The 23,599-nt window shown below is 57.3% G+C and overlaps 2 protein-coding genes across 5 annotated transcripts in view; one reads left to right on the top strand and one right to left on the bottom strand.

Annotated features, from left to right (window-relative positions):
- SNAP47 (synaptosome associated protein 47) overlaps positions 1-17,999 on the bottom strand; it is a 41,957-nt gene extending 23,958 nt beyond the window's left edge. For 2 of the 3 annotated variants that reach the window (XM_032848480.1, XM_032848482.1), the window contains exons 1-2: positions 17,841-17,956; positions 11,629-12,164 (exon numbers count right to left, since the gene is read on the bottom strand). In XM_032848480.1, coding sequence (XP_032704371.1) covers positions 11,629-12,113 — 485 coding nt within the window. In that variant the 5' untranslated portion in view covers positions 12,114-12,164; positions 17,841-17,956. The other variant, XM_032848481.1, reaches the window with a different exon arrangement.
- A 339-nt stretch (positions 18,000-18,338) lies between these two features.
- Positions 18,339-22,688, top strand: JMJD4 (jumonji domain containing 4). 2 transcript variants are annotated; one of them, XM_032848490.1, is made up of 6 exons: positions 18,339-18,623; positions 18,712-18,877; positions 20,608-20,733; positions 21,025-21,256; positions 21,773-21,919; positions 22,305-22,688. In XM_032848490.1, the coding sequence occupies exons 1-6, from the start codon at positions 18,359-18,361 to the stop codon at positions 22,605-22,607; spliced, it is 1,239 nt and encodes a 412-aa protein (XP_032704381.1). In that variant the 5' UTR covers positions 18,339-18,358; the 3' UTR covers positions 22,608-22,688. The 2 variants fall into 2 exon arrangements, with proteins under 2 accessions (XP_032704381.1, XP_032704380.1); XM_032848489.1 differs by having other exon boundaries at positions 20,989-21,256.
- Positions 22,689-23,599: the final 911 nt, after the last annotated feature.

Genomic DNA, 23,599 nt, shown 5'->3' with positions numbered 1-23,599 from the left:
TAGGAGGTGGGGGCGTGGGGAAGGAAACAAACAACAGAGGGAACAAGTAACACAAAAACAGAGCAGCAGATGTCAGTGTTTTTACACCACACTAATAATTACATCGCCAGGATGGCAAAACTGTTCCACGTTCAGTCCACTTTCTGTCAGACTCCTAGCTGGCTCCCGTGCAGAAGCTGGCCAGTGAACCCTAAAGTTCATACAGAAATGCAAGGGCCCTGGAAGAGCCAGAATGATCCTGAGAAAGAAGAACAAAGCTGGCGGACCCTACCACCTGCATGCAAACCCTACTACAAAGCTCTGGACATGAAGTTGGTGTGGCGCTGTCACAAGGTCAGACACATGGATCAGTCTAGAAGCAAACCTTCATGCGGAGGGTCAGCTGGCCTCCAGCAAGGATGACCAGACAGCTCACCAGGGAAGCAATGAACTGAAATACTGCTGAGACCGCTGGATATCCACATACAAAGAAAAGAAGTTCGGCCCATTTCTCATGCCGTGAACTCCAAGTGGATCCAGACCTTAACAGAAAAGCTAAAGTTTGGACCACGCAGTGAAGCAGACATGACACCAAAGGCAAATGATGAAAGAAAGTCAGATACACTGGACCTCGTCAAACTTTAAATCCTTTAGGCTTGCACCCAGGCAGGCCTGAGCCACAAGCAGGGGAGGCGGTCAGGCCCTGGGACTCTGGCATCCCGAGGAGAAGCTGAGGATGTGGCCAAAAACAGGGCCCAGGTGCACGTCTGCCATGGTCATCTGTCACAGTCGGACCATGCTCCAGGGAGGGAAGTCTGCTTGGCAGTGTGTGAAGGAGGCAACTGCAAAGCTCTGAAATGCTCACTGCTTGAATGCAGGTCAGCGTTGCATGCCGCATCAAGAACACGAGTAAGAAAGGGACACTTGGTACTCTTATGCTGAAGCCAAAATAAAAACAAGAAAGCATTTTCTCTGGTCACTTAAAACAGAGAAGCCAAAACAGGACACAGACACTTTGCCTCGTCTGTCAGGTTGGACCAGTTTTTCCCACCAGGAACACAGGAGATGGGGGAGGAATTCTGTTTTTTAACATGTACAAAGTAAACGATTCTCTTGCTCTAAGTTATTTTAGGAAGAAAAAATGAACAGTTATGAGCTGGGAGCATCCTAACATGTTTTGAAAGCTGTTCTAAAGCAAAGTGGAGTACCTGGACGGCTCAGTCCACAGAGCATGCGACTCTTGATCTCGGAGTTATGAGTTCAAACCCTACATTTGGCAGAGAGATTACTTTAAAAAAATCTGAAGCACTAAAAGTGGACAGATTATTATTTTCAAACCTGACTCTTCAACCAAATGACACACTTTGTACATCCTTTGTGAATATCATGAAGGCCACTGAAGGGACTTAAAATTGTTAACGTGCAGTCTGAGGAGAAAATGTCTATTGGGAAAGTTGAGGATAAAACTTTCTTTCACTCAGTCTGTCCTATTTAGTTCAAAAATAAATTGTGTTGGATTCCCTAGAGAAAAAAAATTAAAATTCTCTGCTTCAAAGAATATCTTTAAGAAAGTAAAATGGGGGGACCTGGGTGGCACAGTTGGTTAAGCATCCAGTTTTGTTTTTTTTTCATTTTTATTTCTTTTCAGCGTAACAGTATTCATTGTTTTTTGCACCACACCCGTGCTCCATGCAATCCGTGCCCTCCCTCATACCCACCACCTGGCTCCCCCAACCTCCCACCCCCCCGCCCCTTCAAAACCCTCGGATTGTTTATCAGAGTCCATAGTCTCTCATGGTTCACCTCCCCTTCCAATTTCCCTCAACTCCCTTCTCCTCTCCATCTTCCCATGTCCCCCATGTTATTTGTTATGCTCCACAAATAAGTGAAACCATATGATAATTGACTCTCTCTGCTTGACTTATTTCACTCAGCATAATCTCTTCCAGTCCCGTCCATGTTGCTACAAAAGTTGGGTATTCATCCTTTCTGATGGAGGCATAATACTCCATGGTGTATATGGACCACATCTTCCTTATCCATTCGTCCGTTGAAGGGCATCTTGGTTCTCTCCACAGTTTGGTGACCGTGGCCATTGCTGCTATAAATTGGGGTACAGATGGCCCTTCTTTTCACTCCATCTGTATCTTTGGGGTAAATACCCAGTAGTGCAATGGCAGGGTCATAGGGAAGCTCTATTTTTAATTTCTTGAGGAATCTCCACACTGTTCTCCCAAGTGGCTGCTCCAACTTGCATTCCCACCAACAGTGGAAGAGGGTTCCCCTTTCTCCACATCCCCTCCAACACATGTTTCCTGTCTTGCTAATTTTGGCCATTCTAACTGGTATAAGGTGGTATCTCAATGTGGTTTTAATTTGAATCTCCCTGATGGCCAGTGATGATGAACATTTTTTCATGTGTCTGATAGCCATTTGTATGTCTTCATTGGAGAACTGTCTGTTCATATCTTCTGCCCATTTTTTTATATGATTGTCTGTTTTGTGTGTGTTGAGTATGAGGAGTTCTTTATCGATCCTGGATATCAACCTTTTGTCTGTACTGTCATTTGTGAATATCTTCTCCCATTCCGTGGGTTGCCTCTTTGTTTTGTTGACTGTTTCCTTTAAGCTCCAATTCTTGATTTCAACTCCTGATCATGATCTCAGGGTCGTGGGACTGAGCCCCTGGGGTTCATAACTCTGTGCTCAGTGGAGAATCTGCTTGAGATTCTGTTTCTCCCCCTTTGTCCCTCCTCACTACAGGTCTAAAATAAATAAAGAAATCTTAAAAAAAAAATAAGATGATAATCCACAGAAAGGAAACAAATATTCTCAAATCATGTATCCGATAAAGGGACTTCTATACAGAATATATAAAAGACTCTTACAAACTCCATAATAAAAACACAAGCACATAGAAGATGGTCAAAGAGTGAAAACAAATCATATGCATGGAAAAAAGTGTATGAAAAGATGCTCGTTATCTTGAGGAAAATGGAAGTCAAACCCCCCAGTGAGATGCTACCTCACACCCACTAGGAGGGTTACAATGGAAAAGACAGATGAGAAAAAGTGTTGTGAGGTTGTGGGGAAACCGGAGTCCTCACACGTTACTGGTGGGGATGTAAACTAGTACAGCCACTTTGGAAAACAACTGGTCAGTTTCTCAAAATGCTGAGGAGACCCAGCAATTTCCCTCCCAAGGGAGATGAAAACAAACATCCACAGCAGCTCTACTCATAACAGCAGCAAAGCCGAAACAGCAAATCACCCGTCCAAACTGGTCGACGGATAAACAAAATGTGATCCATCAGACAACGGAGTATTAGCCAGAAACACAGAGCAACAGGACGCCTGGCTGGCTCAGTCAACAGAGCATGTGACTCTTAACCTCAGGGTTTTGAGTTCAAGCCCCACACTGGGCACAGAGCCCACCAAAGACATGACGCTTATGCGAACTCTCTAGAAGAGACAAGGCTATGCACAAAGAGTAGATCAGTGGTGCCCTGGGCAGGATGAGGACAGAGTGACTGCCAAAGGGCTCGAGGCCACTTTTGGGAGTGACAGAGAGGTCCTAAAATTGGACTACAGTGAAGTCCGCACAACTCTGTAAATTTACTAAAAATCACTGACTTGTTCACGTACAACAAGTAAGATTTATGGTATATAAATGAGAAGACTGTTGTACAAAGTCTACAAAGACACCTCAGAATAAAACATCAGCATATCTAGGATGGGCGAAACCGGCAGCCACAATCCTACTCAACTTGCACTAACATACACGAGGAAGACAGTGCAAAACATCCTCAAAGTGCTGGGCTACATCAGGCTCAACCATGAAGTCAAACGGTCACTCAAGAGTGCCACCCTCCAACATGCGACACCAAGGCCACGCTGCTTACTCACACACAGCAGTGCAAATACAACCGAAGTAATCACAACTAGATTCCTGCCAACTCCTAATATCAAAACCAGGTTACCAACTTGTGTTCGTTTCATTTAGAGAGAGATACAGAATACCAGGAAGTAGGACACGTATACCCCAGAGTTTTAGTGTATATACACAAATTTGTTATCTGGATGTCAATGGGGCCCTCTGGCTGCTTTTGGTTGTGACTGCGGGGAGGTCAGCAGAGAGGTCTCAACTACCACGGACTGAGGCGGATTTCCAGCCATATGGATTCAAGGGGACAAGACCTATTTCCTTCTCCTCTCACAGGAGCCAGGTGTCTAAGAACATCTTTGTCCATTCATTAGCTGAATGGAGAGAGACAAAGCAAGAGAAACTTCAATGACCACACACAAGAGAGACATGGTTTGCAAGCACAGTTTGGAAAGGACACGAAGGTCCGCCCCGACCCTCAGTAAGCGAAGACCACCGATCCCCAAGGAGTAGGAAAATTAGGGTTCCAGATGGAAAAAGTTACATATTAACTCGACATATTAATTTCAGGGACACAAATACTTAGTCCATAACAGACTTACCACACCATAATAGAATGTGTAGTTCTCAAGAAAACAATTACAAAACATACAAAGAAAGGAGGACATATGGCCCATTCATAAAGCCCATTCCCGTGTCTGAGGAACCTCTGCTATTTTAATTAACTAGTTAAAGATGTTACACCAGAATCTTAAAATGTGTTCAACACGCTAAAGGAACATAACAAGTAACTGAAAGAAATAAGAAAAAAGTGTCTGAATAAAATAACAACATCGGTAAAAAGACAGAAATTATGAAAAGGAAGCAAATTCTAGAGCTGAAAAATAACCATAACTGAAATGAAATAGTGACCAGAGAGATTCAGTAGCATACTTGAGCAGGGAGAAGAGAGAATCAGTGAACTCGAAGGTCATACCTTTGAAACTGCCCAGTCTGAGGAAAGAAAGGAAAAAGAAGGAAGAAAAATGAAGAGAGCTTCAAGGGCCTGTGGGACTCCAGCAAACATCTACAAATGCACTGTAGGAATCCCGGGTGGATGAAAGAGAGAGGACAGAACGTTCCTTAGAGGGAGCAATGGTTGACGAAGTCTGAGGAAAGGCGTGCACACCCCAGCTCCTGCCCCCAGAAAGATAAACGTAAAAACATCAGGACCAAGACACGCCGTAGTTAAAGCGTTGAAAGCAGCGCACAAGCGGCCTCCCACATTCAAGGCTTCACCATAAGAAGCGGTCAAGTAAGCGGCTCAACAGCCCGCAGCGGAGACTCAGGAGTGGCCTCCAGACCGCGAATGCGGCAGGGGCCGTGGCCAAGCTGGCCTTGGTGAGCTGGCGCCCATGTTGCTGAGAGCCATCACAGCTTCTGTCTGTCACCACGGCCACTTTACTCATGGGCCCGTTGGGCAACCGCAGGACACACTGGGGAAACTGGCTGACTGGGATCCAGAGAACAGGCCACCCTGTCCCCTTAATGATCACAATCCTCCTCTGCTGAAGAGACACTGCTGGGAGTTCTCATGGAACGCATCTTTGCCTCCTGTCCCTCTCACAGACGTGGGACATCTAGCCACATTCTTCTGCCCCAGACCTCCCTGTCTTCAAGTTTCCAATCGAATTTCCTCCCTTCCCCACGCATCCAGCCAAACCACTGGCCACAGTCCCTCAGCATACAGCCGAGCCTCTGGCCATATGTCCTTCCAAGGAACCTGTTTAGCAGAGGACCACACGACGGTCACCTGTCAGGAACTCCAAACACTTCTGCCCACAGCATCTTGGTGCTGGAGGTACCACAGGACACACATGGTCAGGCTTCGTTCATCTTTGTTCACATACAGAAGAGAGAGTTCCAGTAGCGGACACTGCTCTCTCACCGCCAGCAGGTGCTCCTGGCAGCTGACGCACAACAACTGGCTTACATACTTCCCTCTAATGCTGCAGTTCAAGAACCACTCCGCCCTAACACAGTCTTAACTACATGAGGCTGGGGGGGGCCCGAGAGCCACTGACACGCATGTTTCCGTAGAACAAAGAGCCCCAGTTGTAACAAGGAAAGCTATTCCCCTACAAGGGAATGAGCCTGGCACGGGCTGTGTGTTCCACCCCTAAAGCCCATTCTTAGGAGGCTGAGAGTGGGCTAACAGACTTTATGCACAAGACTGCCTTCCCGGCACAATGAATTTTCCAGCTGCATGGCCTGAAGGGTTCCCGGGTGGTGCCTATGCATTGCACAAAACCATCTGTAACCCAGGCCCCACTATTCTCCTCCTCAGTCAACGGATTGTGGGGCTCTCCCCATGCAGGAAGTGTGCCCTGGTGCCCTAGGTGCAGGCAGGGAGAGAGAGGCGGTGTGGCAGGAGTGTGGTCCATGTGACCTAGCCCGTGCTTTCAGCGCCTGCTTAAAGCCTGATCTCCTGCACCCAATCGTTCTGTGGTGCGTGCCACACTTCACAGCTCAGTGGGTCAGACAACACCTACATCAGATCGCGCGATAATGTGGTTGTCCACGCTCAGGCGTTCTGTTTCTACAAAGGCCCAGAAGCAGGCCAAGAGCTGTTTCTCAAAAAAAAGAAGTTATCCATAGCGGATGGCGGGGGTGCTTTGCTCCGAAACCCTATAGGCACGGACCGTGGCCCAGTGACTCCCTAAAGAGGTGTGCCAGTGGCTCCCAAGAGATACCTGGCGTGGCACGGCATCTACAGGACCGTGTGCCCCAGTAGCACCTGGACCTGCATGGAGCCTTCCTGCTCTGGGTCCCACTCAAAACTAGCAACTTTCCATGTCACTTGGTAAGCTGGCCAGAGCATCACACCCAAATGAGGACTGTGTTGCCTCCAAAATGCTGAGGGGCTCACTATGCGCTGTGTCTCCTTTCTGTCTTGTTTTAGATTTTATTTCTCTGACGCAGCGAGACAGTGCACGCAAGCATGTGTGTCAGTCGGGGAGCAGCAGAGGGGAGGGCAAGAGTCTCCAGCTGACTCCCAACTCGGTGTGGAGCACGACATGGGGCTCAACCTCATGACCATGAGATCAAACCTGGGTGCTTAGCAGACTGAGCCACCCAGGAACCCCAGCTGTGCCTTCTTTCTCATTGTAAGAAGAACCTATCCTTCACCATAAAACAGATACTTCAGGGAGCCCCACTCCACACTGGCTCCCTAGAAATTTCCACGAGAAGCAAAGTCCCTAACTTCTGTTGACATCTTTCCACTGCATTCCGAGTAGCTCCTGCTTCTTACTCACTTGACCCGTCCATGTGGGACCCCCTAGGTAGTAGGCCAGCATGCTATCCTGGGATGGGAAAGACAGTTGGGGCCCTGGGATATACAGCAGGACCCAGGGCTGCAGAGCTGCAATCCCCAAGCTGGGATGGCGGCTGAAAGCACGCTGGTCTGCTGGTCCTCCCTGGCAGCATGGAAAGACAGCATTTGCCACATGGACCACCGCACAGCAGGTTCCAGAGGCCATGTTCATCCATGCAAGCACCTGAGCAGCGGCTGGAGTTAGAGTGCCATGTGTAAGCTGAAGACAGCCCCTCCTGGTTCTGCACGTCGGGTGCGTGAGCCCAGGGCCAGCGATGCAGGGCTCCCCGTCCACACACCCTTCCAGTCCTCGCTGGGGGCATGGACCTCCAAAATCCCTCCAAGAAGGGTTTACTCTCCTAGGCCATCCAGAGGCTCCTGCTTGGCCTCGGCCAGCAGAAAAGCCCTCACCACACAGGTCAGGGAAACCGTGTGTGATTCCACCAGTGGCTCAATGATGTGTTCCAGGACTGGGAAAATAGCCCTGGGATAGGTCCAGGCCTACTAGGCCCACCGTGAGCCTGTGAGGCGGACCTGAGCCAAAACTCCACTGATCCCGTAACCCCTGGAAGCCCCTACTCTGGTCTGCTGGAATCAGTGTCCAAGGGTCCCGCGAAGTCTGAGGGCTTCCTGCTCCCCAATGCACAGCCACCCTGGTTTGATGCCACAATTTCCGTGGGAGAAGGCTGGGAAAAAGAACAAAGGTGTAAGCCTCTACCAGCAAACTGGGGTCCTTCCAGCTTCCCCCTCATTCAAGGGGTTTCAGACCTGCAAACTCAGTCTTCAAGTCTGGGAGCTGATTCAGGGGCCAGCACCACTTTTTCATCCAAATTATAGGCTTGCTCGCTCGGCCTAGCCCGAGGAAGAACCGGGTTGACTGCCCGTCTACTTCTCCTCCAGGGGCACAGATGTCTGGGAGTCAGACCATTCTGATTATGGCTCTGGCTCTGCTGTCCGTTATGGTGATCATCCCGCTTGTCTTCAGTGGACAAGGGCCAGCATCTGGCCCCACCACCTCAGGATCTAGTTATGCCTGCTGCAGAGCCCTCTAGGTGGAAAGACACAGAATACCAGGGATCTCTGAAAACAGGTGTGAAGTTGGGCCTTGAAACCCAATAGACTGGAAGTTCCCTTAACAAGACCGCGCTTGGATCACCAACATCACCCGCTGGTGCTGCGAGGCCCCACCTCCATCTGGTCACCACGGAAGGGGGCATGCTGAGCTGAAGGCAGGAAATGGGAGCAGACGCCTCACCCAAGCTGGGACACACACCCCAGCCCCCTCCTAAGGCTATCCAGAAAATCCCAAGAGAGAAAGAAAACAGCAGCCCAGAAAACAAAACAGGCTACCCAAAAAGGAACACTTAAAGATTAAATAAATCTTAGAAATTAAAAAGATCACAAAAACGGAAGGGTAGGAGGAAGACAGAACTCAAAAAACAGTAGAACAAACAAGGAGAGAATGGGACGCCATCAAAGATCAAAACAGGATGGCCAGTAACCAGACGACGAGAGTTCGAGAAGGAACACACTTTAAAAGGGAAAGGCAGAACACATCTCATGCTCACTGAACACCGGAGCCAACGACCCCCATGAGCCAGGAGGCCCCCACAAGCCAGGAGGCCCGTACGAGGAGGGCCCTTGGGCAGCTCTGTGGGAGCTCTCCGTGGAGCTGTGGCACGTGTGGCCTGTGCACACCCCTCCGGCTCGGGCTTCCGCAGGTCAGTCCTCCCTGCGTTTTTGCCATCCTGCTACTTTGCCCATTTGAAAACTCTTAAAGTGGTGCTCCGCTGTCCACGTCTACGTGCAACTTGGTTTTGTTTTATAACCCGCCTTTGGGGTGGATCCAAGTTGGTTTGTGCAGCTCCACAGGAATCCTCGCATTGCGTCTGAATCAGCAGTGATGTGGGAAACAAAGGCAGAAGAACAGGCAGGCGAAGTTAACTGTCCTTCTCACCTGCAGCCTGCTGGCAGACCCCTGAGGCGGGCAGCCTATCCCGCTCCTCCAGGAAGCTCCCTTGTTACAAGGAGAACCACCCTGGCTTGACAAAGCAAGGGCTCCGGTATTCTGTGCCTTCCTCAGCAGACAAAGACCCTTCTGGAAACTCCCTCGTCTTTACTTCCCCCACCCCCAAAGTATAGAACCCTCTGCTCGTCATAACCCCTGGCAGCAGGTGGCAGCAGGTGGCAGCAGGCGGCAGCAGCTCTCTCTGCCCACAGGTCCTGTGCCCAGGCTTTGATGAAATGACCACCATGCGCTGAAGGCGTCTCAAGAACTCTTCCTTGGCTGGCGGCTCTGGCCGACCTCCATTCAAACACTGCAGAGTCGTGACTCATCGCCGCATGCCCTTGGGGGCCGAGTGACTACGGCTGCCTCGGCACGTGTGCCCCTGCACATACACAGGGCTTGGTCATGGGGTCTGTGCACCTTCGGCTTTGATAGGTCCTGCTGGTGGCCGAGCCAAGTTCTGTCAGTGATGGTGACACGAGACTTCTCATCCCGACCCACACCCTGTCCAGCCATCGGTGTTATCCCACACCTACACGTGTTGGTTTAATCTACCTTTCTCTACTTACTGGGGTGCCAGTACCTCCCTTTTGTAGGCTGGGCTCACCTGCTTAAAGACAAGGCTGGGGGCCCTGGCCCTCCCCGTGCCCCTTCCCGGTGGCTTGGTAGAATGCCGCCGGCAGCTTCTGATGCAGCCATGGAGCCAACATGGGGCCCTGGGCCGTAAGCCAGAGCACAGCCCGCAACCTGCCCAGGACGCCGACCTTCCTCTGCACTTCCGTGTGGGGAAGCAACCCCAGGATCGGTGGACCTCTGCGACAGCAGCCGGCCCTCAGTCAACAGCCTGCAGCCATCTCTCTACTGAGTTCTGTCCTGCGAGCTCTCTGCCTAGCTGGGTATACCTCCCTGGGTGGGAACATGAGTGCGTGTTACAAGATTCTTCTCCTCTCCTCAGGCCAGCTTCTCACTTTGCCTTTTGTTAAAGGAACATTTCTAAACTGGCAGATTGGTCTCTGAAAGGGTTAACCAACAGCAGTGTGTGACAATGCCGATTCACTACCCTCCAGCTGGTGCGTCTTCTTCCCTAGATTCTTACTGTTTAATGCCGACGTAGCCCTCTAGCGGAGGGCTGGGGCTGGGCTGGCTCCGGAAGGCTGTCTGGCCAGCTCTGCAAGGCCATGTGGCCTCCAAGGTCCAGCTCAGGCCAGGGTCCCAGGGTAGGTTCTCTGCATGAGGCCACAGGTGAGGGAAGATGGACGGCAGGTGGGGTGGCAGGCGTTCAGAGACTAGGCCTGGAAGTGACCTACGTCACTCCTGCCCACCACTCAGTCCCATGATGTCCCTGGCCCCACGATGGCACAAAAGGGTGGAAACTGCCCAGCTATGTTCCCAGGATGGAAACTCACAGAAATCTGAGGACCTCCCACCTCGGCCGCCACAGGTACCCCTCCTAAGGGTAAGATCGGGGGCCCTGTCCCCTGCAGCGCTAGCCCTTTACCAAGCAGGCACTCGGGACAGAATATCCCAAAAGAGCCACAGGTGCTTAACCGCAGAGTGGGGTCATGTGGGGCCATGCAGCTCTGACGTGAGGCTCGGTGCCTACGCTCAGGGCCCATAGCGAGAGCTGGCCACCTGGTCCGACCTCTCAGGCAGCCCTCATAAGCACGAAGTGCCTCTCAGACAGAACGCAGCTTAGGGTCAGTGCCGCGCTGGACAAGCGGGGCTATCCAGGACCTTCTGAGGTCTGTTTCTTCACAGTGGCACCAGGTGCCACTCAGCTTTTTGCCCTCGCTGTGCTGTATGCGCAGGGAGCACCTGCAGCCCCGGGACACAGGAGCACACGAGAGGCAGGCTGCCGACGCGGGCGGGAGGCCCGGCCCTTTCTGACAAAGTCCTTCTGGAAGGAGATGTGGAATCTTGACAGCGCCACTCTTCCCACTAAACGTGTCTGCTCTAACAAAGCTAGTCTTCGTGGGCAAAGGTACTTACGCTACGAGGTCGTGGGTTTGTTATCACGCTTTTCAAATGAACAGCTCGTGATTTTTCAATGCCTCAGTTTTTACAAAAACACGGCAGGACTGGCATACGCACTCACATAAACAACAGCCCCTTGGGGTCCCTGATGTTTGAAAGGAGGGGGGTCCCCGGTTTGGGAGTGGCTGTTGTGGCAGCAAAAGTGGCAGCTCCTGGAGCCAGAGCCTCAGCTCAAACCCTGCGGCTACAGGGCTGTGCAGAACTGCACACTTTGTGCGCGTGACCTGGCCTCTCGGCCAGTTTTCCCCATGGGATGAAATGAGCCATACCCCTTGTTCACATGAAACGAGCTCTGCAGCAGGCCAACGCCCGCCCACTGTAACCGTGCACGGCAGGGGCGTGACCCCTGTGTCCGAAGCACCCCAGTACCTGTCAGCCACATCTAGGTCAGAGTCCATCTTCTCCAGGCCCCTGGTGATGCTGTCTAGCTGCTCGCCCTGATGGTGGAGGACGCGGGCTGTCTCTTCCAGGCGCTTCTGGGAACAGGCCATCAGACCTGTCAGCTGCTTCCCCTTGGTCCCAGGCACCGGCACTTCTGCCGGAGACAGCAGCAACTCTCTCCAGAAATGCTCGATGATGCTGAAGACCACATTCCGGCTGGGCTGCAAGGAGCTGAACCAGTGCTTGACGTGGTCCTTCTCCAGAACAGTGATGGAACTGAAGACAAAGTGAGAAGCCTCCTTCTTGATCTCAATCACACTGGACAGGGGGAAGCTGACCAGGGCCTCCCCGGTTTTATCAGCTGCAAATCTCAGGGAGTGAGATGTTAACGAAAGCTTTCCAGAAACCCATCGCTTCTCCGGTTCTAAGTAGTAGGAGCAAGGCCAGGAGTGCACGCAGATCTCTCTGCTCATCTGGCTCCCAGGCTGGTCTGTCCCACGGCCACGGCCACAGCCACTCTGCCTCTGGAGGAGAGGGGCAGGTTAGTGGAGGGGTGAGGCGAGCATGTGTCAGCACACCTGGACCGCAGATAATAGGACAGCTTAGGGTGCTGAGGACACTGGGGACCCATACCACCCCGGTACAGGCAGGACGGAGGCCCACCCCACCCGAGCCAGGGTCCACGGCTTGATGTGACTGCCAGAACCTTCACAAGGACACCACTTCTGCTGTGACAACCCCACCAACACATACTCCTCACACGTTCCCACACTAACGATCTCCTTTTGAAGTCTTCATCATAAGGAAACCGTCCTGCGGGCAGACCTTTCTCTTCCTGCATTGCCCACAAATTTCATCACGTTCTGTGTCATCATCTAGCCCCAGGTATACATCTGTCTGTGTTTTGACACAACCATAAGCAGCGAAGGTGCACTGTTCACATCTACAGTTTGTGTTTGCTGACGAAGTCTGCAGTCAGGCACGACGGATGTGAGACAGCCCTTCCAGAGCACCGTGTGCGCCCTCTCACTGACCACAGAGTACCCACAAAGCCGGGAAGAAGGACAACCTCTGCAAGGTCACACCACAATTACATGATGAGGACCTGGCCACAGCTAGGCTTGGGAGTGCCTCATGCACCTCCCTCGTGGCCTGAGGTCCAGTTGTCTGGGGTCCGTCTTCCACCCGCCTGCCTCCTGCTGCCACGGGCACACACGGTTATGGAATGGTCTCACTTGTAAACATGGGAGAACAAGTCACTGTCGTCACCTCTTACGATACCGAGAAGCGTGGCCTTCACATTGTGGCCAGGGCCTCAGGGAGTCTCTGAATCCTGGCCGTGGGCTCTGGGCCCCACAGTCCCTGTGGAGCGGCAGGCCCCACAGAGCTGACACCGACATACATGGTCCCTAGCTGCTGCAGCTCAGCGTCCACAGAAACCCGATCGGCTCCTTCATGGAGTGACACTGTAGTAGGACCCAGACTGCTCTGTGAGGCCCCATCAGGCAACAAAGGATGGGCAAGATGAGCAAAGGGCTTGCGTCGCAGGGAGCTTCCTAATTACACAGAAGCAAGTGCTGGGGGAGTAGGCGATGCATCCACCAGACAGCAAGCCCCCCGGGGACCTCAAGAGGGCTCTGGGAGGGGCCAGTAAAGGCCCAACACCAAGTCACCTTCCAGAGAGCTCACACACGAGTCCTCCGAGCCTATGGGGCAGAGACACGGCGTGGCTGCCTCTCCTCTGGGACCTCGTCTCTCGCTGGACAGTGGGAACCAGAGCGCACACGTGTCCTGCTCAGACGTCTGTCCCCAGCAAGAGGGACATCCACCAGACTCTGGAACAAACACAGACCACAGGGTGCGGCCCGCCTGGGGGCCCATCAGCCCAGACCCGCGAGGTCCCCACCAGCACCCTGGTGCCGTGGGGCCGCTGCTGTCACGCGGACTGAAGGGGGTGGAAAGACCTCTATTCTCAGAACCTGGGGATACCAACCAGAGTTCTGGTGTTTCCCAGTCCAAGACCAAGGTCAGATGCCAGGTGCTGGGGCTCCACCCCAGACCATGCTGCCTGTGCCGGTCAGCACCTGGAGCCAGTCTGGCCCTGGTCCTCCTGGCCAAAGGGACCCTGCTGCCACTCAGCCCCCCGAGCACCACACACCATCTCCCACCCACAAAGAGGGAGGGCCTGTGTTGCTCAGCACTGTCCGTGTTGGCAGCTTGCTGCAGTGTGCACGCGGAGTCCCTCCCAACAAAAGCATGTATCCCGGACTCCTGAGCTCCAAGTCCAGCGATGGGGTAGGGCACTGCAGGGTCTGCAGCACACTCCTTCCCCTCTGGGCCTGTCTACCCTCCACTAAAATGACTGAAGACGGAGGGACAGCACCAGCTCTGAAATCCGCCAGAATTCAAAGACCAAGGACAAGGAGACAGGAATGAACCGTGAGCAGGAGGAACGGAGGACCCGTCACTATGTCCCCTGCTCCGTCCGAGCCACTCTTCAGACTGTGTACCGAGTGTGAGGGCTGCGTGTCCCCTGCTTTGCCCGGGCCACTCTTCAGACAGACTGTGCACCGCGTGTGAGTGCCGTGGGGACAGCAGTCAGGCCTGGTGACTCCAGGAAGAAGCACGGGGAGAAGCCATGGCCTGCGTGCTTTCTGCCACAGGCTTACAGACGAGTAAACAAGATGAAAGGGACGGCTGGGGCAAGAACAACAATCCTACGCCCTCGCTCTCCCTCAGCTGCAAGCTCACCTGCCACACCTACCCTGGGTGTTCTGCGGGTCCCCTGTTCCCCAGCACTGACAGGGGGAAGCAGCGCCCCTGCTCTTGTGCCCTCGATCCCATTCCACTCCTACAACGTCTACCTGTCCATCCTTCCTTCCCACACCTGGCCATACCACTTCTCCAAATGCCAGACAGTGAGTGCCTTAGGCTTTGTGAGCCCGCGGTCCCTGTGGCAAGAGCACAGCTCTGGCATCATCGTACAGTAGGAGCAGCCGGAGACGGCAGACACAGGGCTGTGTCTGTCCTCACTCACCACACAGGGGCCACCACGCTTGTCCTCCCTGTCCTAGACCCTCTCCCCAGTTAGCACAGACTCCCTAAGCTCTCCACCTTAGGGCAGATCAGAGGCCCCTCCCCACCTCCCCACAGCCCTCTCCAGTCACCGTTCCTCCCAGAGATGCCCACTGCAGCTCCCACCGCCAGGTACCTCCCCTCGGATGGGTTGCTCCGCCCAGGCCTCCCGGTGGCCAAATGTTCCGCCCACCTCTGTCTGACACAGCATGCTTCCTCCCTGGTCTCCCACCCCCAGCCCCGGCGCCTCCAGCGGCCCCCTCCCCTCTCCTGCCCATGGCCACCTCCAAGGGCTCCCTTTCCCTGGTAACAGACCCTCCGCCAACCATACGGCGCCTGCCAGAGCTCCCAGGAGCCTACACGCTGACAGGCCCTGTCCACACGCCGGACGAGGCTAACATGAGGAGGGTGCCATGGGCACAAGGCCAGCCCGTCATGGGCAGCAGGTAAACACATGGAAACAGCGACTGTATCCACCTCAACTGGCCTTCCTCCTCCCTCCTGCTGACCCGGGCGTCTGACCTATGCTATGCTCCCAGAGGCCTCGTCTCGTCCTCGCCTCTTCAGCCTGGAGCCCGTGTCACCCTGAGCTGACCCTGGGACGGAGCTGAATGAGGATGGAAGATCCCGGGACAGCACTGCAAGGACACTCGTGGCGAGGCGTGAGCAGGCATGTGAATGGGGCACGGCCCTCCGTACGATGCACTGTTGGATGTGGACATCGTTCAGCGCCGGTGCCCGGCCTGTGGCCTGGAGTGGGCCTCGGCACCGGGTAAACACCCTATATTTAGTCAGTTTCCAGAGGGACAGAACCAGTGACGTCTCACGCCTGTTCCAAGGCCTCCTGAGCACAAGGCGGTCTGGAGGCAGAACAGTGGCAGCAGTGTCTCCCGGCGTCTGCGGCCACCTTTTCCATTACCTCCACCTCCTGCTCCCACTCTCGACCTGGGAGGTTCACATGAGCTGCTGGGGGGTCTCAGGGCCACAACATGGCCTACTCCCATGGCGTGCACCATCCTTCTCACCCTCGGAAAGGAGAACAAGGACCTGTCCCTGCTTCTGCTGCGTTCTCGGCCACACGCTACCGTGACCGTCCCCTCCGGCTGTGGGCACAGCGCACGGCTGGGCCCCGTCAGGGCTCCCAGCAGCATCCTGCCCGCCCCCATGCTCTGACTCAGTAGGTCTGAGTGGGGCTCAAGAAAGGACGTCTCTCAGGGTTCCCAGAAGGTGCCAGGGGCCTTCGGGGACACAGCTGGCACCGCAGCCCGAGCTCCAGCACCAGAGGGCCACCGTGTGGACGAGAGGAAGCACAGCACGGAACACAGCGTCCCATGTCCCAGCCTGGCTCCTGGCTCAGCTGTGCCAGCAATCCTGGGGAGCACAAGGACCTCTGGCCCAAAGCCTCCCCCTCTGTAGGAAACTGGGTTTCAAGACCCGAGCTTCAGGGAGTCAGAATCCTGGGATTCTTTCCAGGAAACACCTATCTCAATTTCATATTTCTCCCGAGACACACACTTTCCTCACGTTTTCTCAACCTTCGGACAACGGCAAACACTGCTTCCCACACTCTTCCTGACTGCCTCCCAGGATCCGCATTCACAACCGCAATCCAAAAATCAAGGAGCATTCAGTCGATTTCCAGCAAGATGAGGACAGTGCGTGGTCACTTATTTTAAAAAAGCCTAGAAACAGTAGACGCTTACACACACACTTCAGAGACTGCTGTGTGTGTGTGTATGGGGTGGGGAGAGGAGGACAGACAGACTTCACACAGGAAGCAATGAAGGGATGCCTGTAAAGACAGCTGCATTTCAAAATGTGTTGAGGAGTCCAGCGTGCACGGGACCAGGGGGCTCCTGCCCACAGTGACCGGCCCGCACGTTCTCCCTGACTCCGTGCACACACTGGCCCCGGGAGGAGCCCCACACGTGCACCACACCAGGCACAGCGAGGCCACCAGGGCAGGCAGCTCCGCACACACGGGATCACGCACTCCGTGCTGCCCCGTCTGCCTGCCTCGCTGGTGTGCTCAGCTCTGCCCAGGACGCAGACGCTCCCAAACTCATTGCACTCCCAGCCCCCCTCCTCTGCCTTTCCTGATCTGCGGTCCACCCTGCTCTCCTTCAGGGTAAGCTTCAGGAAACGTGGCCAGGGTCCCCCTCCAGCCCCCACCAAAGCTCCGAGTCCCACCTGGGGAGACCTCCCTTCTCCCCTGCAAAGGTAACAGGGTGGCATCTTCCTCATTCGACAGAGGGGCGGCACCCACCCCGCCCACCCTGCCCTGTCACTCAGCGTGTCCAGGAATGACGTAGGACGGCACCCAGACTTCTCGAGGCATGGTCACCAAGTCAGAGCTGGAAATGCGCAGCTGCAGGGCTGAGTCAGGCCCCTCTCACCGCGTGCAAGACTGCCCAGGTGCACCTGCCCCTCCGTCACAGGGATGAGCGGCCCTGGTGGTTCCTTCCTTCGCCTGACCAGTTGGGAGACCAGGGAGGCTCTGCCCAGCCCTGTACCCTCTAGCGCCCGCTCCGCGTATGTGCCATCCGCAGGCTCCTGGAGCAAGGAGCCTGCGCTCTTCCCGTCCAGACTGGCGATCACACGTTTCCTCTAGCATGCTCAGACCCGGACCTGTCACCCCTCCACCCCCCACCTCCCCACCCCGCTTCCGTCCTGATGCGCAGCTTCAAACCCTCACTTTGCATTCCGCACACCGGCATTCCCTCACCACCCACTGCAGGACTCCACCACCCCTTGGACCCCAAGCATCTCCTACAGGTCTCCTACAATCCCCCCGGACCCCAATATCCCTCCAGGTCCCCTACTGTCCCCCCCGGACCCCAGCATCTCCTCAGGGCGCCCACGCCCCCTCCGGGCCCCCACCGTCCCCCTCTCGGCCCCCGGCACCTCCTCCGGGCCCCCAGCACCCCCTCCGGGCCCCCACCGTCTCCCCTCTCGGCCCCCGGCATCTCCTCAGGACCCCCACTGTCTCCCTCCGGGCCTCCAGCATCCTCCTCAGGGCCTCCACCGTCCCCCTCTCGGCTCCCACCGCCCCCTCCGGGCCCCCCCCCTCCCCCCCCCGCCCCCCCCCGTCCCCCCCCGGGCCCCCACCGCCCCGCGGACCCCACCTTTGGCCCCGGCGCCCCTCGGTCAGAACGGGAGCTCTTATCGCGGCAGCAGCAGCTGGCGGGACTAAGCCGGAGACGGCCGGAAGGAGTGCGGCCCAGGCCCGACCGCGGACTGGGGCGCGGCTTACCTGTGTCACCGCGAAGGTGCGCAGACGGCGAGACTCCGCTCCGGAGCTGTGGCACGCCGGACGGACCCCTAGCTCTACAGGCGCTGTGGGCCGCCGCCGCGCCTGCGCAAAACGGGGGCCGTAGGCTGCTCTGCGCGTGCGCCCAGGGTCTGGCGCACCGAGGTTCGTCCTCGGGCAGGAACTGTGGCAGCGTTCTCTTGATTCCGCTTGCCGGCGCCGGGCCGACCTCAGTCTCCGAGAGTCTGTGCCGCGCGGTTTTCGCCCCGGCTGGCACGGAGGCGTCTGCTCCGGAAGTAGTTGTAGCGAGTACTTCCGCGTCGCCTCCCGGTTTAAAGGGCCGGGCAGCCGGCGGCCTGAGGCGGAGCCGGACAGGGCCCGGCCGGGCAGGGGATGGACCGGGAGACGCGCGCGTTCGCCGAGAGCCACTTCCGACGCCTGCGGGGGCAACCGGCGGGCGGGGCAGGCGCGTCCCCGGGCCGCGTGGACTTCATCGCGAGCCCCGCCTCCTTCTCGTACGCTGACTTCTTCAAGCGCTACCTGCTCCCCAACGTGCCGTGCGTCTTCTCCGGCGCCTTCACCGAGGGCTGGGGCGGCCGGCGGCGCTGGGTGACGCCGGGCGGGCGGCCGGACTTCCAGCACCTGCTACGGACCTACGGTGCAGGCCCGGGCCAGGGGCTCGGGGCGGGGGGCGCGAGGCTCGGGCGGGCGCGGGGCTCGGGCGTCACCGCCTGTCGGTGTCGCAGGGGACGCCGTGGTGCCGGTGGCCGACTGCGGGCGGCAGGAGTACAACGCGCACCCCAAGGAGCATATGCTGCTGCGCGACTACTTGCGCTACTGGACGGAGCACATCGAGAGCGGCTACTCGTCCCCGCGGGGCTGCCTGTACCTCAAGGACTGGCACCTGTGCAGGTGAGGGGTGCGGGGGTCGTGTCCCACGCCCGACCCAGGTGGCTGGTCCTTCCCCTGCGTGCACCTCGGGCTCCGCCCCCCATGGGGCTGGCCACGCTGCGTCGGGGCTGGTGGGGAGTCCAGGTGGGCTGAGGCCGGTGCCTCCCTCGTGTCCTGGTGGCTGGAGCCACCCGTGCAAGCCTTACCCCTCCGGGGGCCGCACTGGGCTCGGCCCTTCCGGGCAGCCGTGCCGCTGGTACCGCTGGGCCGGGTCTGGCTTACGCTGGCTCCCGCCACCCCCTCCCGTCTTGCACCGTCTTGCTCCCCTGTCTCGGTTCAGCAAGGCAGGGCCCGGCCGCACAGCGTCTTCCTCACCCGCTAGCAGAGACCTGAGGTCCGGCCACAGCCTTCTTCCCTGCGGGGAGCTACCACCGGTGCTCTGGGACAGAGCTCACGCTGGTGGGGGCCCCACCCCATCCACATCCGTGCTCGGAGGGGCTGCTTGGGATTCGTGCCCATTCCCCACCCAGCGGTGTGCTGGCACAAGCAGAGACCGTCTTCCTCACCCCAGCAGCTGTCACAGATGCGGTACCGGCTCAGTTCTGTATGAGCGGGTCAGTGATTGAATTCTGGTTTTCCTAACGTGAAAACCAAGGCTCCTTGCGGTTCCCAAGACCCGTGCAAAGATGCATCTCGACCCGTCGTGCCCTGGATGCTCCCTGCCTTGCTGCCTCTTGTCTGGCAGGGAGAGCTGGCCAGGGGGTGGATCAGGGACACCAAGGCCCTGGCCGAGGCCCCCAGGGACTCCTGACCCAGGGGCACCTAGGACTCCTGGACTCTGTGCTCCTGCACGGTGGCTGTGGGCTTCGGTTAGGCAGTAAGTGAGTTCTAGGTATTAGACTTGCCTGTTGCTGGGAGGTCAGTTTGGACTGAATATCACGTATTTTCTCTGGAAATCCTGGAATAAGCAGTAGAGGGAGGTCAGGAAGACAGAGGTGGCCCAAGGGCACATGATACCTGAGCAAGGTTTTGAGGGCTCCATGGGAGTCTGACGGTCGCAAAGGCATGGCGGCAGAGGGAACAAGTGGTTGGGTGCTCTGTGGGCTCTCCCTGATCGTGGTCTCCGACCTTGAGTGATGTGTGAGCTAGTCTGGAAGCTTGCTCCGTGTGTTGCTGGGAGAGGTGCACTCTGCCTGGGGCTGGGTTGGTGACTCCCCTTGGAGGGACCGTTGTTTTGGTGGAGGGGCAGGCTTTTGGACCAGGAGGAGTGGGCGGCGGCGGGGTAGGGGAGAGGGACCTCAGCGACACGGGCCAGTGGTCGTGCATTTGCTCTGCGGACTCGAGGTCACAGGCGGGGCGAGAGCATGGGTGAGGCCCAGGGGTCCTGGAGAGCAGCGGGATGCAGATGAGGTACGTAGAGCCCAGAGGTCCTGGACGTGGTCCAAGAGGGGGCTGGAACAAGTGCGGGGCTGCCTGCGTGGGTCACCTAAGCGGCATCACGGCCCCCAGTGCTGTTTCACCTGCTCATGATGGGGCTTCGTTCCCAGGATGGCGCTCAGGTGCGGTCACTTGGGGCTGTGGTCACATGGTGGCTGGACGGGCGCAGGTGATCAGCCTTAGGGTGGACCCTGGTTGCAGAAGGCGGCTCAGGGTCCTTGGTGCCTGTCCAGACCTCTGGCTGTCCCACGGGCTTGTGGCACAGGTGCCAGGAGGGGGCCCTTCCTGCCAGAGGCTCATGGCACTCCCTGCAGGGACTCCTCAGCGGAGGACGTGTTCACCCTGCCCGTGTACTTCTCGTCTGACTGGCTCAACGAGTACTGGGACGCCCTAGACGTGGACGACTACCGCTTTGTCTACATGGGGCCTGCTGGCTCCTGGTACGTGTGTCCTCTCCCGATCCCCTTTCTGCGCCTCGCCCGTGCCCCCCCACTCTCCCCCACCCTGTCTGCTCCGCCAGGGCCTCAGAGATGCCTGGGCCGTGGGCGGCTGCCCGAGGTCCCTAGTCTCCGTGCGCACTTTGCCCTGGGCTCTCAGACGGGGCAGGTGTGAGCTCGGGGGCCTGTGTCCGCGGCCGTCTTCCTGAAGAACCAGAGCAGCTGTGGTTCCCCAGATGCCAACAGGAGGTTCCGCAGGTCGCCGTTCCATGCCGACATCTTCCGCTCCTTCAGCTGGTCTGCCAACATCTGTGGGAGGAAAAAGTGGCTCTTCTTCCCTCCGGGGCAGGAAGAAGCCCTGCGGGATTGTCACGGCGGCCTGCCCTATGACGTGACCTCGCCCGCACTCCTCGACAGCCACTTGTACCCCAGGCGCGGGCACTGCAGCCCGGCCCTGGAGCTCACGCAGGAGGCAGGCGAGATGGTCTTTGTGCCCAGTGGCTGGCACCACCAAGTCCACAACCTGGTAGGGTGGGCACACCCCACAGCGTGTACACACCCCACCGCGTGCGCCTGCGACATGGCCCAAACAGGTCGGCGGCCACCCTGGGGCCCCGGAGGACCCATCTCTCCATTCATCTGTCCCTCAGCCTGCCTGGCAGCGCTGCTCACCCTTGACACGTTCCTAGATGCCTTCCACAGAGAGAGGGCCGGGGTGCCCCTCCTGATCCCACAGTGGGCCGACTGCCCCCTGGGAGGGTCTGGGCACGGGTCTGCACAGACGCCAGAGAGGGGCCGCCAGCCCCTCTTTCTTCCCCACCCCCGTCCTTGTTCCCTGGGCCGTGGGTCCCTATATACCCGGAGTTTCCCCGGCTCCCAGGGGAGCCCCGCTCCTGGTTAGCTGTGTACTCAGAAGACAGCTCCTGTCTCCTGGGAGATAGGAGCAGCCCTTCCCTGCTGAGGGGACTGCGGGGACCTCGGGACAGGGGCTGGGGACCGTCTGCCGTGGGCTCGTGGGGACACCTCGCCCCACCCCATACAGGAGGACACCATCTCCATCAACCACAACTGGGTCAATGGCTGTAACCTGGCCAACATGTGGCACTTCCTGCAGCAAGAGCTCCGGGCCGTGCAGCAGGAGGTCAGCCAGTGGAAGGAAACTATGCCAGACTGGCACCGTCATTGCCAGGTAGGCTAGCCAGGGTGGGAGGGGAGGAATGGGAGGGGAGGGGGCTCTGCAGGGCCCTGGCAGGGCCAGGGCTGGGGCTGCCGGGGCTGACCGGTGGGGCTCACTGCGAATAGGTCTGCAGTGGTGGAGGGCCTGGGGCAGCCGGCATTCTCAGAGCAGGGCTTGGTCTGTGAGGCCAGAGCTGCGGTCTTGGGGACACGGTAGCTGCTCTCCTGCCTGTGAAGGTCAGTCCGATCCTGAGGCGGGATGCTGGGGCTTCCAGGCTGCAAGACTCAGACCCATCTCCGGCTGGCTCCCAGGAAGCTCTGGGCCCTGCCCATCATCCATAGACCCTTGTCTAGAGCTGTGGGCAAGCTGCGACTCACAGCTGCTCTTCTCTGGCCAGGTCATCATGAGGTCCTGCACTGGAATCAACTTTGAAGAATTTTACCACTTTCTCAAGGTCATCGCTGAACGGAGGCTCCTCCTCCTGGGGGAAGGGACGGACTCTGGTGCCGTGGAGGGCGGTGCAGGCTCCGGGCTGGGCCCCCATCAGGCTGCGTTTGATGTCAGCCGGATCACAGAGGTGCTGGCATCTGTGGTGGCCCACCCTGACTTCCAGAAAGTGGACACTGGCATGTTCTCCCCACAGCCGGAGGAGCTCCTGCAGCAGCTGGAGGAGGTCGTGGCCAGCACTGTGTCTCTCTAGTGCATGAGGCTTGGCCTGGAAGGCAGGCCGTCTGTCCCACAGTCTCTTCCGGAAATAAAGTTTTGTGTACTGTGTGCCATGGGACCTGTCACCTTCCCGTGCAGCCTCGTGGCCTCAGGTGTCCCAGCTGTGGCTCCTGCTCTTAAGGGTGTGCTCTTTTCCTGGCTGTCTGTTGGCATCCTGGGACCCTGGTGCCTGTGCAGAGGGCTTGGGCCCCTTGTCTTCATGATGCTCGGCAGGGCCGAGTGCTCTGGATCCAGTGAGGGGTGGGTGTGGAGGCCCTGCAAAGTGAGATCTATGGCCAGGAGGCCCCAAGAGTGCCTGGGGACCCATGCGTCAGGGCAGCATGTGGCTGGATTCCTGACAGCCTCAGCCTTCCCTCAGCAACGACCAGCATCCAAGCCCACAGGCCTCCCATGAGGAGGCTGGCTCATCTTGTGTGACCCCCCCCCCTGCAGTGGGACTGCGTCCCTGCTCTTCTCCATCTTCCGCTGCAAGCCCCTCTGTGTGTGGGGGGGCACTCTGGGCCCAGGGCCTCCATGTCTGTCTCCCCCAGGACACCCACTATTTACATAGAGCCTGCCTTCCCTCTGCTGGTCTGTGTCCCCTGTACTCCCACCCAGAGTCTGCAGCTAAAGACGTCTGTGTGGTCGGGCGCTGGGCCAGGCCTCCTACTTTGCCCTTTGTGCAGGCCCCCAGCCATCACAGGAGCATCATTCACGGGCACCTCAGGGTTGGCTGGCCCTGTAACTTTACCTCACTTGTGACAGCACTGCCTTTGTTCGTCAGGCTCTGGGTCCACCTCTGCGACTGCGCACCCGGCGATGGCCTGGACCTTGCCCCAGGTGTCCAGGGCCCCCTGTCATCCTTCCCTCACCCTTCCCGTGTGCTCACTGTCTGAGCCTATGGCTTTGTTCAGAACCCCTGCACAGATCTGCACCATTCAGTGTCGCTCAGGAGTGACTGTAGTAGGGTTCTCCAGAGAAGTGGAA

Source organism: Lontra canadensis, unplaced genomic scaffold (assembly GCF_010015895.1).
Source record: "Lontra canadensis isolate GAN:19392208 unplaced genomic scaffold, GSC_riverotter_1.0 scaffold205, whole genome shotgun sequence".
NCBI lineage: Eukaryota > Metazoa > Chordata > Mammalia > Carnivora > Mustelidae > Lontra > Lontra canadensis.
The sequence above is the reverse complement of the archived record's forward strand: the minus strand, read 5'-3'. Positions and strand labels throughout refer to the sequence as shown.

Coding starts and splice junctions, on each gene's coding strand:
- JMJD4 (XM_032848489.1), top strand. CDS start 18,359: ATGGACCGGGAGACGCGCGCGTTCGCCGAGAGCCACTTCCGACGCCTG. Junction 18,624..18,711: donor GCACCTGCTACGGACCTACG/GTGCAGGCCCGG, acceptor TCGGTGTCGCAG/GGGACGCCGTGGTGCCGGTG. Junction 21,920..22,304: donor ACTGGCACCGTCATTGCCAG/GTAGGCTAGCCA, acceptor TTCTCTGGCCAG/GTCATCATGAGGTCCTGCAC.